This window comes from Aquarana catesbeiana, linkage group LG02 (assembly GCF_042186555.1).
Source record: "Aquarana catesbeiana isolate 2022-GZ linkage group LG02, ASM4218655v1, whole genome shotgun sequence".
Classification (NCBI taxonomy): domain Eukaryota; kingdom Metazoa; phylum Chordata; class Amphibia; order Anura; family Ranidae; genus Aquarana; species Aquarana catesbeiana.
The window spans coordinates 713,445,389-713,460,962 of record NC_133325.1 but is presented as its reverse complement, the minus strand read 5'-3'; the positions used below and the strand labels follow the sequence as shown (position 1 = coordinate 713,460,962).

The following is a 15,574-nucleotide window of genomic DNA, read 5'->3' as shown; positions in this document are numbered from 1 at the left end:
GACCTCCAGCCTGGGCCATTCCCTTCGAGCCCAGAGCCCTTCCCACTGATCCCATCACCCTTCATGGTCCCACAGCAGATTGGACCCGGCCATGGTGGCAGAAGGCCAGGGCCTAGTTGCAAGTGCAACCTTTGCTGGTAGTTCCGCCAGTGGTGTCAGTGTGGACTGTGAATGGTGTCAGTCAGTAGGGCAGTGGACATGGTCAGTAGGGCAGTGGACATGGTCAGTAGGGCAGTGGACATGGTCAGTAGGGCAGTGGACATGGTCAGTAGGGCAGTGGACATGGTCAATAGGGCAGTGGACATGGTCAGTAGAGCAGTGGACGTGGTCAGTAGGGCAGTAGACATAATCAGCAGGGCAGTGGACAGGATCAGTAGTTTTTTTTTATTGTTGTTATGTTATTTTTGTTATTATTTTTTACCATTATATTTTATCCATTTTATTTTTTAGAGTTTTTTTTAGAGTTTTTGATGGGAGTTGGTGGCAGTGGAGGGCAGTATGATGGGGTGGAGGGCAGTATGATGGGAGGGGGTGTCAGTGGAGGGCAGTATGATGGGAGGGGGTGTCAGTGGAGGGCAGTATGATGGGAGGGGTGGCAGTGGAAGGCAGTATGTTGGGGGCGGAGGCAGTGGAAGGCATTTTGATGGGAGGGGAGGCAGCGGAGGGCAGTATGATGGGGTGGAGGGCAGTATGATGGGAGAGGAGGTAGTGGAGGGCAGTATGATGGGAGGAGGCGGTAGTGGAGGGCAGTATCATGGGAGGGGGGGTTAGTGCAGGGCAGTATGATGGGAGGGATGGTAGTGGAGGGCAATATAATGGGAGGGGGTTTAGTGGAGGGCAGTATTATGGGAAGGGTGGTAGTGGAGGGCAGTATGATGGGAGGGAGAGCAGTATGATGGGAAGGGTGGTAGTGGAGGGCAGTATCATGGGAGGGGTGGTAGTGGAGGGCAGTATAATGGGAGGGGGGTTAGTGGAGGGCAGTATAATAGGAGGGGTGGCAGTGGAGGGCAGTATAATTGGAGGGGGGCAGTATGATGGGTGGGGGTGGCAGTGAAAGGCAGTATAATGGGGGGGTTAGTGGAGGGCAGTATAATAGGAGGGGGGGGCAGTATGATGGGATTGGGGCAGTATGATGGGAGGGGTGGTAGTAGAGGGCAGTATATTGGGGGGGTAGTGGAGGGCAGTAAAATGGGAGGGGGGCAGTATAATGGGGGGGGTAGTGGAGGGCAGTATGGGGGGACTGTACAGCATGACTGGAGAGGGGCAGTGTATGGGAGGGAGCAGAGTGATCATGAGTGTACTCAGAGTCAGGGCAGTGCAGGGAGCATTTCTCCTACCTTTATTCCAGCGCAGGAACAGCCTTCGGGGAAGACCCGGATTCGGGGGCGAAGTCAGGGGCGAAGTCAGGGGCGAAGTCAGGGGCGGAGTCAGGGGCGGAGTCGGGGGCGAAGTCAGGGGCGGAGTCGGGGGCGAAGTCGGGGGCGGAGCCGGGGGCGGAGCTTAGGCGCGAAGAGGAATCCTCCTTTGGCTAAATGCTGGGGCTCCACTCAGGGAAGACCCGGAGTCGGGGGCGGAGTCAGGGGCGGGGGCGGAGCTTAGGCGCGAAGAGGACTCCTCCTTTGGCTAAATGCTGGGGCTCCACTCTCCTTGTCGTGACGTCACTGGTTGTTAGACGCCAGGCGGGCCATGCCTAGCAACCAGTTGTTTTGGCAGGGAGCCAGGCTGTGTCTGGGGGTGAAATGAAGCGGTCTCGGCCAAAACTAGTACAGTGGGCAGTGAGGGACAGCGGCAATGCTGCGGCAATTTTTAGGGGGGCATCAGATCGGCCAGTGGGGCAATTCCGGGACATTGTATTGTCCCGGAATGAAGGTGCCCGGGACGCGGGACAGACCTCCCACAGCGGGACTTTCACGGGCAATCCGGGACGGTTGGGAGGTATGCTTACTTCTGACTCCTGCACTCTGTGCATTACTTACTTCTGACTCCTGCACTCTGTGCATTACTTACTTCTGACTCCTGCACTCTGTGCATTACTTAGTCTGGAGCCCTGCACTCTGTGCTTTACTTATTCCAGACCCCTGCACTCTGTGCATTACTAATTTCTGAACCCTGCACTCTGTGCATTACTTACTCTGGAGCCCTGCACTCTTTGCATTACTTACTCCTGCACTCTGTGCATTACTTACTTCTGACTCTTGCCTTCTGTGCATTACTTAGTCTGGTGCCCTGCACTCTGTGCTTTACCTATTCCAGACCCCTGCACTCTGTGCATTACTAATTCCTGACCCCTGCACTCTTTGCTTTACTGTGGAGTCCTGCGCTCTGTGCATTACTTACTCCTGACTCCTGCACTCTGTGCAGTACTAACTCCTGCACTCTGTGCATTACTTACTCTGGAGCCCTGCCTTCTGTGCATTACTGACCCCCTGACCCCTGAACCATGTGCATTACTTACTCCTGACTCCTGCACTCTGTGCATTACTTACTCCTGCACGCTGTGCATTACTTACTTCTGACTCTTGCCCTCTGTGCATTACTTAGTCTGGAGCCCTGCACTCTGTGCATTACTGACCCCCTGACCCCTGAACCATGTGCATTACTTACTCCTGCACTCTATGTATTACTTACTCCTGACTCCTGCACTCTGTGCATTACTTACTCCTGCATGCTGTGCATTACTTACTCTGGAGCCCTGCACTCTGTGCATTACTTACTCCTGACTCCCTCACACTGTGCATTACTTCTGACTCCTGCACTCTGTGCATTACTTAGTCTGGAGCCCTGCACTCTGTGCATTACTTACTCATGCACTCTGTGTATTACTTACTCCTGACTCCTGCACTCTGTGCATTACTTACTCCTGACTCCTGCACGCTGTGCATTACTTAGTTTGGGGCCCTGCACTTTGTGCTTTACTTATTCCAGACCCCTGCACTCTGTGCATTACTTACTCTGGTGCCCTGCACTCAGTGCAGGGTTCAGGGGTCAGTAATGCACAGAGTGCATTACTTACTCCTGACTCCTGCACTCTGTGCATTACTTACCCCCGGCCCCTATGCTCTGTGCATTACTAACTTCTGTTACCTGCACTCTGCACTCTTTTTTGCATTACACACTCATGGCCCGGAGCAGTGTAAGATTAGGTTTTATTTACTTTACACATTTAAGCCCCCCACAGTGCACTTTGGTTACATCTACCATTTGGTGCAGTACTTACTGTTTTGGGGTACAATTTATGGAAATAGGCTGCCAAGACATATGTATGTGAAAAAAGGCTGGAAAACACTACTGTACAGCATCCTGGTCCTAGATAACATGAGCAACTGGAGCCTTGACATCAGCTTTGTTTTAAAGTGGACCTATCACATAAATGTGGCCGAAATTCCTCAGGTCACAGGAGCACTGTAGGTATTTCAAGTCAATGGGAATCACAGAGTTCCTATTGTTTTGTTAGGGTTTGGGAGACCCAATACAAATGTGAATGTTTTATAGCACAAGTCATTAGGCTGCTGGATCTTGCATGCATAGAGCAAGGAGCGTAAAATCAGATTCTTCCAAACTCTATGCAGATGGTGCCCTTGTGGGTCTTGAACCTAGAGTTGGACAGCAGTGCTGTAAAGGTAAATCACTACTTAGTTACAATCCACCCAATGTACAGTATATTTTATTTATTTATATAGCCCTAGCAATGTCTGCAGTACTATAAAGAGAATATAGAACCAGTCATCGCAGTCACTGCCTTCGGAGATTCGGCAGACTTAGTTCCACACTTTGGTTATACAGCCATAAACACATGATGGGAATCACATTCATTCATTATTATGCTTTGAAACACTTATCCATCATTGTGCACACATGTAAGTATATGTTTTTTCTGACCATGAACTTGCCTTTTACTGTATTTGTATAAGTTATTTGACAATAAATGTAATTGCAGATGATTATTGTAGCTCAAGATCCTTAAAGTGGAGTTCTAGCCAATACTCTTCTCATTAGGTTTGGATGGAATAGGGAAGGCTTGTCAGATTTTAATGCTGGCCTTGCCCCTGTTGGGGAAATTGCACTTACTACCTGTCCCCACTGCCACACAGGAAATGACAAAAATCTCCAAATGGCGACATAACGAGCAGTATAAAGTTGCCTGAGGTCCTTTCCCGCAGGATACGTTCCCCAGGGGTACAGACAATAGTAAAATCCTGATATTTGTTTAAACCCTTCCCAGCTCTATCCAAAAAAAAAAAAAATTGAGTTCCACAATAAATTACCTTTTGCTTTTTCTTGTCTGCAGGGAGGTGCTCACAGATCCTGGGCTCTGGCAGTATGCTGTGCTGCTAAATAATTACCAGAACACTGTGGAGACGGAGAATCATTTGCTTATGCTGGGATACCATAGACTGTCTAGTGACAACTTTCCTAACAACCAAAAACTGATAAAGTGCTATATTAGTAAGACACCTGGAAAGTTTCCTTCTCAGCGACATCAGAGTGGAAAGATCAAAGACTACTATGTACTCAATGCCTCATCGCTTCTCCCAGTTCTAGCGCTAGATATCAAGGATGGTGAGATGGTCTTGGATATGTGCGCTGCTCCTGGTGGAAAGTCTGTAACACTTCTGCAGTGTTCATCACCAGGTAAATGCCATTGATTGATTAATACTGTACTTATTTTTCTCGAATTGTCTTCTAGGGCAGCATCCGAGAGATAGGCTCCACCTCTCTGAAACAAGAAACGCATTAGTCCACCATTATAAATTTCACAGTCTTACCTGCGTGCCTCAGTTGTTTAGGCTGCAAAGAAACGTTTATTATTTTACATTGTCTCTGTGCTAGTTGCAGGAGACCCCCCTGCTAGCATCCCATACAGCCCAGCGGGCCTTGGGAGGGTGAGCAGCAAATTTGAACAAACTTGTTCTGCCTGAGATTTCGCCCCTACAGAGGGGTCTGCAACCATCCCCCCAAGCTGGAACAATGCACTGGCATTTCACCCATACCTTTTTTCCATGCTGGAGGGACCTGCTGCAGCTTCCATCTGGGTTCTTTTTCCAGGTAACAAGCAAGACATCGCCAGTGTGACAGAGGTGGAGTGAGATGCTTTACCCCCTGCCACAGGCGCCGCCAAACAGGTAGGTGTTGAACTTCCGCTTTTTCTTTACATGGGGTAGTGTCCGCTCCCGCCCTCTGTTGGCCGCCGCATTCACACCCCACAGAGCAAGCTGGTTTGTCTCGTGGAGGCTCTGCGGGGTGTACCAAGATGGTGCAGACGCCGGAAAAACGTCACTTCCGGTCACGCGGTTCCGGTCGGCGCCCATTTTTCCGGAGACTAGAGACTTCTAGGAGGAAACCGAGTGGGGCACTTCCGGTGACATCATTTCCGGGAGGTGGGAATTTCAAAAAATTCAAAAAAAAAATATATATATATCAGCAGAGTCCCCCTCCTTAAAGGAAGCTCCGGAAGGAGGACACCAGCAGCAGCGGTATGTGCAGGTACATCCACCAACCTGCAGGGGTTCAGCTGGGGGCAGGGCCAGAGCTTAAAGGGGTTGTAAAGGTAAAAATTTTTTCACCTTAATGCATTCTATGCATTAAGGTGAAAAAACTTTTGACAGTACCGCCGCCCCCAGCCCCCCCGTTTTACTTACCTGACGCCTCGAATCTTCGCTGCTCGTGCTCGTCATCTTCATTGCAGCTCAGCCTGGTCGCTGATTGGCTGCAGTGGATGGATTGAAAGCAGCGCAGCCATTGGCTCGCGCTGCTGTCAATCACATCCGATGACGCGGCGCGCCAGGGGGCGGGGCCGAGTGATACAGCGAGCGGCTATAGCCGCCGGCTGTATCACGGGAGCGCGCCCGCAAGCACTCACCACCGTGCGAGGGAGCTCGCACGAAGGTGGTAAATGCTTGCGGGGAGGAGCTGAAACAGCCGCCGAGGGACCCCAGAAGACCAGGTTCGGGGCCACTCTGTGCAGAACGAGCTGCACAGTGAAGGTAAGTATAACATGTTTGTTATTTTAAAAAAAAAAAAAAAAATAACTTTACAACCCCTTTAAGCAGGAAACAGTTAAAAAGGCTCCTTTAAGCAGAGGATCCAGGTGGCTGACCATGTCTGACGCTTCTCCACCCTGCCCTGCAGATCCTGCAAGCCAGGACAGCTCCAAGGTAAGCTAGAATACTCCAGGGTCACCTCTGTCTTAGTCTCTCTGCGAAACTGCCTACTTACAGGCAGTTTTTTTTTAACTGCCTACCTCACGGGGACCTTTTTTTTCTGCTTGATTTCAGGCAAAGACCCCAGAGGAAAGGAAAGCGAAAAGCAACAAAGCATGTGCTTAGGCCACCGGTTTTCGCCTGAATGGAAAAAACACCTATGCCAAAAAATGCATAGCCAAAATGGTGGCCAAAGAATCGCAAGGTTACCTGAAAGATCTACTCAGCTTTCAAAAAAGAAAAAAAGAGCACCATGGCGCCACTACACTCAGCAATTGAGAAGTTGGAAGCGCTAACAAGTGCCAGTCTGACCAGTACCCCATCTACCAGCGGGACATGCGTTCCTTTAGGGTAACAGGGAACAGGCAGAACAACAAGAACAAGAGGAGGATTCGGACAAATCCAAACAATCCCAATTGGAGGATGGCCTTTGCTCAGACTCTGACGAGGAAGATCCGGCTTCTGAGGGCAACTTATTTCTCTCAGAAGACATGGATAACCTTCTAAAAGCTATAGCCGACACGCTAGGTATTAAAGAGCAAAAAGCTGCGGAGCTCACACTACACCACAAGATGTATAAAGGGCTGCAACCCAGGAAACCTAGAACATTTCCTGTACACCAAACTCTTAAAGATATCATCAAAAAAGAATGTGAAGACCCAGAGAAAAAACTCTTCATACCAGCTGCGGTCAAGCGCAGATATCCATTTACAGAGACAGACACCAAAACCTTGGCTAAAGGCATCAAAGTTGATTCCTCTCTGGCAAGAGTCATGAATAAATCTGACTTAGCCTTCTATGATGTGGGTACCCTAAGTGACCCCATGGATAAGAAAATAGAAGCCCTTTTAAAGAGGGCCTGGGAAGCAGGGGCTGCGAACCTGAATCCAGCAATAGCTTCCACCTGCACAGCCCGCACCTTACTAATCTAGTTAACCCAGCTACAAGAACTACTGGAAAGTGACACATCTAGAGAGGAGTTAATAAAAAACATCCCTACACTGACCAGAGCGGCAGCTTTTCTAGCGGATGCCTCAGCGGAAACTGTCAGAATATCTTCAAGGGCCACAGCGCTACTCAACTCAGCCCGAAGGGCCCTGTGTCTGAAGTCTTGGGAAGGTGATATCCCTTCTAAGAACAGACTGTGTGGAATTCCATTAACTGGAGACCTGCTGTTGGGGCCTGGACTAGAAACGGTACTAGAGCAGCAGCGGTATGTGCAGGTACATCCACCAACCTGCAGGGGGTCAGCTGGGGGCAGGGCTGGAGCTTAAGCAGGAAGCAGTTAAAAAGGCTCCTCTAAGCAGAGGATCCAGGTGGCTGACCTTGTCTGACGCTTCTCCACCCTACCCTGCAGATCCTGCAAGCCAGGACAGCTCCAAGGTAAGCTAGGATTCTCCAGGGTCACCTCTGTCTTAGGCAATTCACTGGAGACCTGCTGTTGGGGCCTGGACTAGAAACGGCAGCAGCGGTATGTGCAGGTAGCAGGACAGCAGCAAAAAACAAGGGTTTTCCCCAAACCAAAAAGAAGCAAGGAAAGGCGCCCTTTCGGCAATTCAAAAAGTTCAACAAGCCGGGAGCAAAGAAGCACTGGCGACAACAAAACAAAAAAGGCAAGGGTGAATTCATCCTCAAGCCTCCTAACCCAAAGAACAAAAAACAACGACTGTCGTCAGGTGGGGGACAGACTTGCAACTTTTGCCCACCAATGGATGGAAGCAACAAAAAACAAATTCATCATACGCACCATAACAGTTGGCTACGCGATAGAATTTTCCGCCCACCCCCCAACCAAGTACCTAGTAACCATGCTACCAAAGGACGAAGATCGGGCAAAGGCCTTTTTGGAGTCCCTGGAGAATCTACTAGATCAGAAAGTGATTCGCCATGTACCTCAAGAGGAACAGACAGGGTTTTATTCCCATATTTTTGCAAAGAAAAAAACGTCAGGCAAGCTAAGACTCATACTGAACCTCAAGCCACTCAACAGAGGGGAGAGACGTAAAAGTACGTCGGACAATGCCACGACAGTGGCATACCTAAACAGGCAAGGAGGGACAAAGTCCCAAAGCTTGATGAGACTGACGGAAACAATCCTGCTATGGGCAGAATCAAACATAAGGTCAATATCAGGCATCCACCTGAAAGGAATAGACAATACGCTGGCGGACTTCCTGAGCCGAAAGACCATAAAACAGACGGAGTGGTCACTGAACCAAACAACCTTCGCACAAATCACTCAGACGTGGGGGGTACCCGAGGTAGATCTGTTCGCCTCCAAAGCAAATGCAAAATCACCAACATTCTTCTCACTGGATCCCACAGATGGCAACAGCGGAGTAGATACCTTCAGCCAAAGCTGGGGATGGCAACTGTGTTATGCATTCTCTCCAACTGCCATAATACCAAGAGTGGTTCAAAAAATAAAGACAGAGAGAGCAACAGTGATACTAATAGAATCGCTCTGGCCACAAAGGACATGATTCAGCCACTTGAAGAACCTCAGCATCCAACCTCAACTGACACTGACGGACCGGCAAGATCTCTTATCACAGGGCCCAGTCAACCATCCAAACCACAGAATCCTGAAGCTTTTGGCTTGGTTACTGAAAGGGTAAGACTTCAGAACAAAGGGCTGTCAGACAAGGTGATTAATGCCACAGCAGGAAACCCATGACTAGGGCAATCTACGAGAAAGTGGGGAAAAAGTTTGTCTCCTGGAACAAAAACAAACCGATTCCCAACAGAGGGATAATCCCAACAATTCTGGACTTCCTGCAAGATGGAGCAGATAAAAACATCTTCCAAGGTACGCTGAAGGTACAAGTGGCAGCATTCTCCTTCCTATTGTCACTTAAGAGAGCCAGACCGGCTAAAATGAATAGAACTCCAACTTGGGACATGTCCACGGTGCTTAGAGGGTTTCTCACTCCCCCATTTGAACCGATAGAAGATAGCTCAGACAAAAACCTCACACTAAAAACGGCACTTCTTGTGGCCCTGATATCGGCCAGAAGAGTGAGCGAAATCCAAGCCCTGTTTATGATGGAACCATACTGCCTAATACATATAAACAAAATAATTCTCTCGCCAGACCCAGCCTTTCTACCCAAGGTTTCTTCAACATTCCATAGAACCCAAAATATCATCATCCCTTCGCTTCCAAAAACTATGGACTGCAAAAAAAGAGACATTTACAACAAACTAGATGTAAGAAACACACTCATAACATACCTCGAAAGAACGAAGGATTGGCGAGGAATGACCTCTCTTTTTGTCCTCTATGCAGGAGTTAACAAAGGGAAGCAGGTATCCAAGAATACCATCAGCAGATAGATAAGAATGGCCATACAGACGACCTATGAGGCACAAAACCTCATCCCTCCAGGCGGGATCAGAGCACACACAACCAGAGCCTGGGCAACCTCGGTCGCAGAGAAAGCAGGGGCAACTCCGAAGCAGATCTGCAGGGCAGCGACATGGTCGAGCTTCAGTACCTTCACAAGGTACTATCATATAGACCAGCTGTCTGACCAAGACTAGGCATTTGGTCGCAAGGTGCTCCAGTCCCTATCCCCATCTTAGTAAGTATTGCTTGATACATCCTCTCGGATGCTGCCCTGGAAGATGATTCGAGTTAGATACCTGGTAATTTTTTCTCTAAGAATTCTTCACAGGGCAGCACTAGTTCCCACCCTTAAAACAACAAATACCAGGTACAATGGGGGAGTTTTAAGCTTACTGAGATTTCCTTTGGTGCTTTAATACAACTGAGGCACTCAAGTAAGACTGTGAAATTTATAATGGTGGACTAATATGTTTCCTGTTTCAGGCAGGAGGAGCCTATCTCTCGGATGCTGCCCTGGAAGACTTCTTAGAAAAAGAGTTACCAGGTACCCAACTATATTTTCTATTTTTTTCTTTGTTTAGAGACTTGAGATGCGCCATAGGAGATTATCAGAGGCTGAGCATATACCGCAGGAGATAGCCAGCAACTGGGAAAATGCCCCAGGATACAATCAGAGACTAGGGACAACCTGCAGGAGATGGTCAGAGACTGGGGACATGTCACAGGAGAAGGCCACTGACTAGGGACGTTCCGCAAGAGACATTTGGAGACTTGGGACATACCACAATAGATGGCCAAAGACTGGGAACATGCTGCAGTATCCCGGTCAGAGACGGTGGACATGCAGCAGAAGACAATCAGAGACAGCGGACATACAGCAAGAGACAGACAGTGACTGGGGACATGCTGCAAGAGACAGTCAGAAATTGTAGGCATGCAGCAAGAGACAGCCAGATACTGGGGGGGTTGGCTCCTTGTTTTTAGTGCAAAGTCTGTCTGCTCAAAGGAGAACTCCGGGCATAAACTTTTTTCTATGTCCTTGTTGCTCCTACCTTCACCAACTATGGCATCCATCTTCTGAGCTCAGTAGTTTGTCTGAAATAGCCTGATGATTTTAAAGAAAAAATCTTAATCCCCAGGGGTTTCCTGTTTGTAAGACCGGTGGCTGCTATTCCTCCTGTACCCTCAGCCACTGGTCCTGGCACTACCCATTTGTAGTCTTATCTACAGCAAGCAGAGATGTAGTTCCGTCCCCGCTTGCTGTAGTGGGTGTAGGGGTCTCCTAGACCCCCGGTCTGTACTGCCCATTGAGGTGGTGTCCTCCTCCCCTGCTTCCTGCCAACACTTCATATCACCGTCACCTACACACCCCCCCCCCCCCCCGCCACCGGCCACCCAAAAGAGATCCACCTGTCACTGCTGCATGGGATCGTTAGGAGAGCTGGCCCGATGACACGGAGCGGGGATCTCCCACTGTGACAGATCTTTCAGGTGAATCTCCGGGCGCTGTTAAGTCCCACCTCCTGGACCGGCATTGGGCCAGTGTGCTGTCTATCACAGGAGCTGGTCCAGGAGGCAGAACTTTACAGCGGCTGGAGTTTCATCCACAAGATCTGTCACAATGGGAGATCCCCGCTCTATGTCATAGGGCCAGCTCTCCTCACGATCCCTCCTGCACAAACGACCCCTGCTGCGCTGATGGGCACTGATAAGGCTGAACTTATGGGCACTGATGAGGCTACACTGATAAGCTTTATTGATACGTTCCACTGCCCTAATGATACCATCCACTGCTAAATATCTGTAGAAGGGGTTTCCACCATCCCTGCAAAGTTTCATTTTGTCTGTCTTATTTTCAGTTTGATGTGTATTATATGTGACCTTACATATCACAGAGACCTGTATTGTGGAGTTATTGAAGTTTATTGAGATTTCCATACATTAGAGGGCTCCACCATTATTGTGTTATTGATTAGTAAGTTAGCACTACACTTTTTTAGTTTTTTCTCATGCCGACATTTACTTTGCTGATGTAAAGCAGCATGTCTCGGCTCTTGCTTTCTGTGGTGCGGCTAGGGATGTGCTTATATACACCATGCAAGCACTGATTGCTTCTAGAAAGATCCCAAATCTACAGCAGGAGGAAGAATATTTGTAATACTGAATTACAGCAGAGTACAGCGGGTAAAATATATAATTATGGGCATGTGTCTACAGTTCAGTGATGATTACATAAAGCAAGTAAGGGCAATAAGTTTATCTACTGTTGTGGCTGGAGGGGGAGAGCATAAACATGCTTTGCATTTATAATGCTGTAACCTACCTACAGTGGGGCTAAAAAGTATTTAGTCAGCCACCAATTGTGCAAGTTCTCCCACTTAAAAAGATGAGAGGCCTGTAATTGTCATCATAGGTATACCTCAACTATGAGAGACAAAATGTGGAAACAAATCCAGACAATCACATTGTCTAATTTGGAAAGAATTTATTTGCAAATTATGGTGGAAAATAAGTATTTTGTCAATATCAAAAGTTCATCTCAATACTTTGTTATATAACTTTTGTTGGCAATGACAGAGGTCAAACGTTTTCTGTAAGTCTTCACAAGGTTGTCACACACTGTTGCTGGTATGTTGGCCCATTCCTCCATGCAGATCTCCTCTAGAACAGTGATGTTTTGGGGCTGTCGCTGGGCAACACGGACTTTCAACTTCCTCCAAAGGTTTTCTATGGGGTTGAGATCTGGAGACTGGCTAGGCCACTCCAGGACCTTGAAATGCTTCTTACGAAGCCACTCCTTTGTTGCCCGGGCGGTGTGTTTGGGATCATTGTCATGCTGAAAGACCCAGGCACATTTCATCTTCAATGCCCTTGTATATAATCCTGTATATAATAAAAAAATGCCCTTGCTGATGGGAGGAGGTTTGCACTCAAAATCTCATGATACATGGCCCCATTCATTTTTTCATGTGCACAGATCAGTCGTCCTGTTCCCTTTGCAGAGAAACAGCCCCAAAGCATGATGTTGCCACCCCCATGCTTCACAGTAGGTATGGTGTTCTTTGGTTGCAACTCAGCATTCTCTCTCCTCCCAACACGATGAGTTGTGTTTCTACCAAACAGTTCTACTTTGGTTTCATCTGACCATATGACATTCTCACAATCCTCTTTTGGATCATCCAAATGCTCTCTAGCAAACCTCAGACGGGCCCGGACATGTACTGGCTTAAGCAGGGGGACATGTCTGGCACTGCAGGATCTGAGTCCCTGGCGGCGTTGTGTGTTACTGATGGTAGCCTTTGTTACGTTGGTCCCAGCTCTCTGCAGGTCATTCAATGTGATCATTTTGACCCCATGGGGTGAGATCTTGCGTGGAGGCCCAGATCGAGGGAGATTATCAGTGGTCTTGTATGTCTTCCGTTTTCTAATTATTGCTCCCAAAGTTAATTTCTTCACACCAAGCTGCTTGCCTATTGCAGATTCAGTCTTCCCAGCCTGGTGCAGGTCTACAATTTTGTTTCTGGTGTCCTTCGACAGCTCTTTGGTCTTCACCATAGTGGAGTTTGGAGTGTGACTGTTTGAGGTCGTGGACAGGTTTCTTTTATACTGATAACAAGTTCAAACAGGTGCCATTAATACAGGTTAAAGAAGAAGATACAGGTCTGTGAGAGCCAGAAATCTTGCTTGTTTGTAGGTGACCAAATACTTATTTTCCACCATAATTTACAAATAAATTCTTTCAAAAATCAGACAATGTGATTGTCTGGATTTGTTTCCACATTTTGTCTCTTATACAGTAGTTGAGGTATACCTATGATGACAATTACAGGCCTCTCTCATCTTTTTAAGTGGGAGAACTTGCACAGTTGGTGGCTGACTAAATACATTTTTGCCCCACTGTATCCTGCTGTGTGTTACAGAGTAGTGTGGCTGGCTGCAGAATGAAGGGGTTATGTTGAAGTTGGCTTGTTCACATTTATCATGTACGGGCCTAGTGTACCCTCCCACATTCACTGTAATTCCCAAAGCATGATAGGAAGTGTAGTTTGATTATAGTGTAGAGAGAGAGGAGAGGATATGATGTAATCCCTGTTGTAACAACTCCTCCTTGGCACGGGGGATTTTTTTTGCCGATCCCGGAGTTCTGCTTTAAAAACATGGCACTTCTTCTTGACTAGCAGCTGTTTGCATTTAAGGAAGCGGTGTGATTGCAGTAAAATACAAATCCCCATCTATCCCCATCTAGTGTATAATATACCCATTGGATAAAAACCTTAAAGTGGTTGTAAACCCTCACATATACCCAGTGAAGTGAATAACCTCAGATGATACACAAAGATGAAACTATTCCTCCTACATAGGTTTTACTTGTTTAATTGCAGTCTTCCCCTCTCTGCACCCCTTCCAAAGTGCACATCATGTTAAAAATCTTCCTTCATCCGTCAGCAACAGAGAAGAGGCTGCAGTTACACTGTGTGAGAGCTGATTGGAGGATAGGGACACCCTCCTCCCCTCCACATAGGCAGATGAACGAAGGAACATGCAGAGCTGTATTCTGAATAGACAAGCTCTTTGCTTATCACCCTCCCCGACACATATTTTTAGCTTATGTTATCTCATGTGTCGGGAAAACTTCTCTGAAGTGACTCATGCTGCTAACAGAGGAACAAAGCACCAGAGAGAAATGACACTTAGAGCTTTGGAGAGAGACAAGTAAACACTACAGATATATGTGCTTGGTTCAAATTTCATGGATGGGGTTTACAACCACTTTAAGTGTGGATATTCAAACATTTACTTCATATTCTTGACTCAAGTACATCTTATTTCAAAAATGTAAAATAATTAATAAATGAGTTGGACCTCAAATTTCAGCACCTAAGATCATACGTATCATGTCAGACTAACATTATAGTTTAAAGCAGGGGGTCTCCAAACATTCTATCCTTATAAATAATCTTTATTGGCATTTTTTAATTTACAAACCTTCAACAGGCATATTAAAACAATCTCAATTCCAGGCAAGCATAAAACACTTAAACAAGAACCCATATACCTCCCCATCCGTGCCCACCCTAATCCCGTTACATCTATTAATTTTATCCACCGGTTGGGTTTTTGTACTAAATATTTAGGCATTAAGTAGCCATTTTCCCCTTATCCCGCCTACTTATCCCTATTCCCCTCCCACCCTAGACCAAGTCCTGCCTCCATTCTCTTAGTCTTGACATCCTATACTTATTAGCCATGGGTTCCACATCTTTTCGAATTTTTTAAGGTTCCCTCTTCTAACATAAAGGGCTCTCTCCTTCCATACTATATCGTTCACTATCTTAACCCATTCCTCAACTGTCGGGGGGAGGATTGTTTGCCATCTTTGCATAATAAGTTTTCGGGCTTGGTACAGGCATCTCAAAACCGCTATTTTAACCGCTACTTCCTCTGGACCCCAAGGTTTATAGCCAAGGATACAGAGTCTAATATCTACCTCCAAAGGTATCCCCCACCTGCTACTAATGGACTCTACTACCCCAAGCCAGTAACGAACTAGCCTGGGGCACCTCCATACCATGTGTATCAAGTCACCCTCCTCCCCACACCTAGGGCAACTGGCATCTGATCTTACGCCAAAGCGGAATAATATTTTTGGGGTGTAATATGCTCTATGTACTAACATTAAATGGGAGAACCTCTGTGCAGGAGAAACTGAGACCTCCTGCCCTATCTCCAGTATTTCCCTCCATTGTACATCTGTTAGTTTCCCCACGTCCATCTCCCAGCCCTCCCTGCAGCCAAGGTGCACTGATCCTGCAATGCTCTTATTACACAGTTGGGCATATATCCCTGAGATGAAACCCTTTATCTTCCCAGATTTGACCACTTTCTGAAGCAGTGCCCCGTCTGTCCATACCAGGGGGCTTGCCCTAAATTGTACACCCAAGGCATTTCTCATTTGTAGATACCTAAAGAATGTTTGTCTGGGAATACCATTTTCCTTCTGGAGGTCCTCAAAAGTTTTTAATAC

At 47.3% G+C, this 15,574-nt stretch overlaps 1 protein-coding gene across 3 annotated transcripts in view; it reads left to right on the top strand.

Annotated features, from left to right (window-relative positions):
* The window catches only part of NSUN3 (NOP2/Sun RNA methyltransferase 3), a 187,938-nt gene that overhangs the window by 119,530 nt on the left and 52,834 nt on the right, over positions 1–15,574 (top strand). For all 3 annotated transcript variants that reach the window (XM_073616996.1, XM_073616995.1, XM_073616997.1), the window contains exon 3: positions 4,289–4,632. In XM_073616996.1, the coding sequence (XP_073473097.1) occupies positions 4,289–4,632 (344 nt within the window). The remainder of the gene's footprint in view (positions 1–4,288; positions 4,633–15,574) is intronic.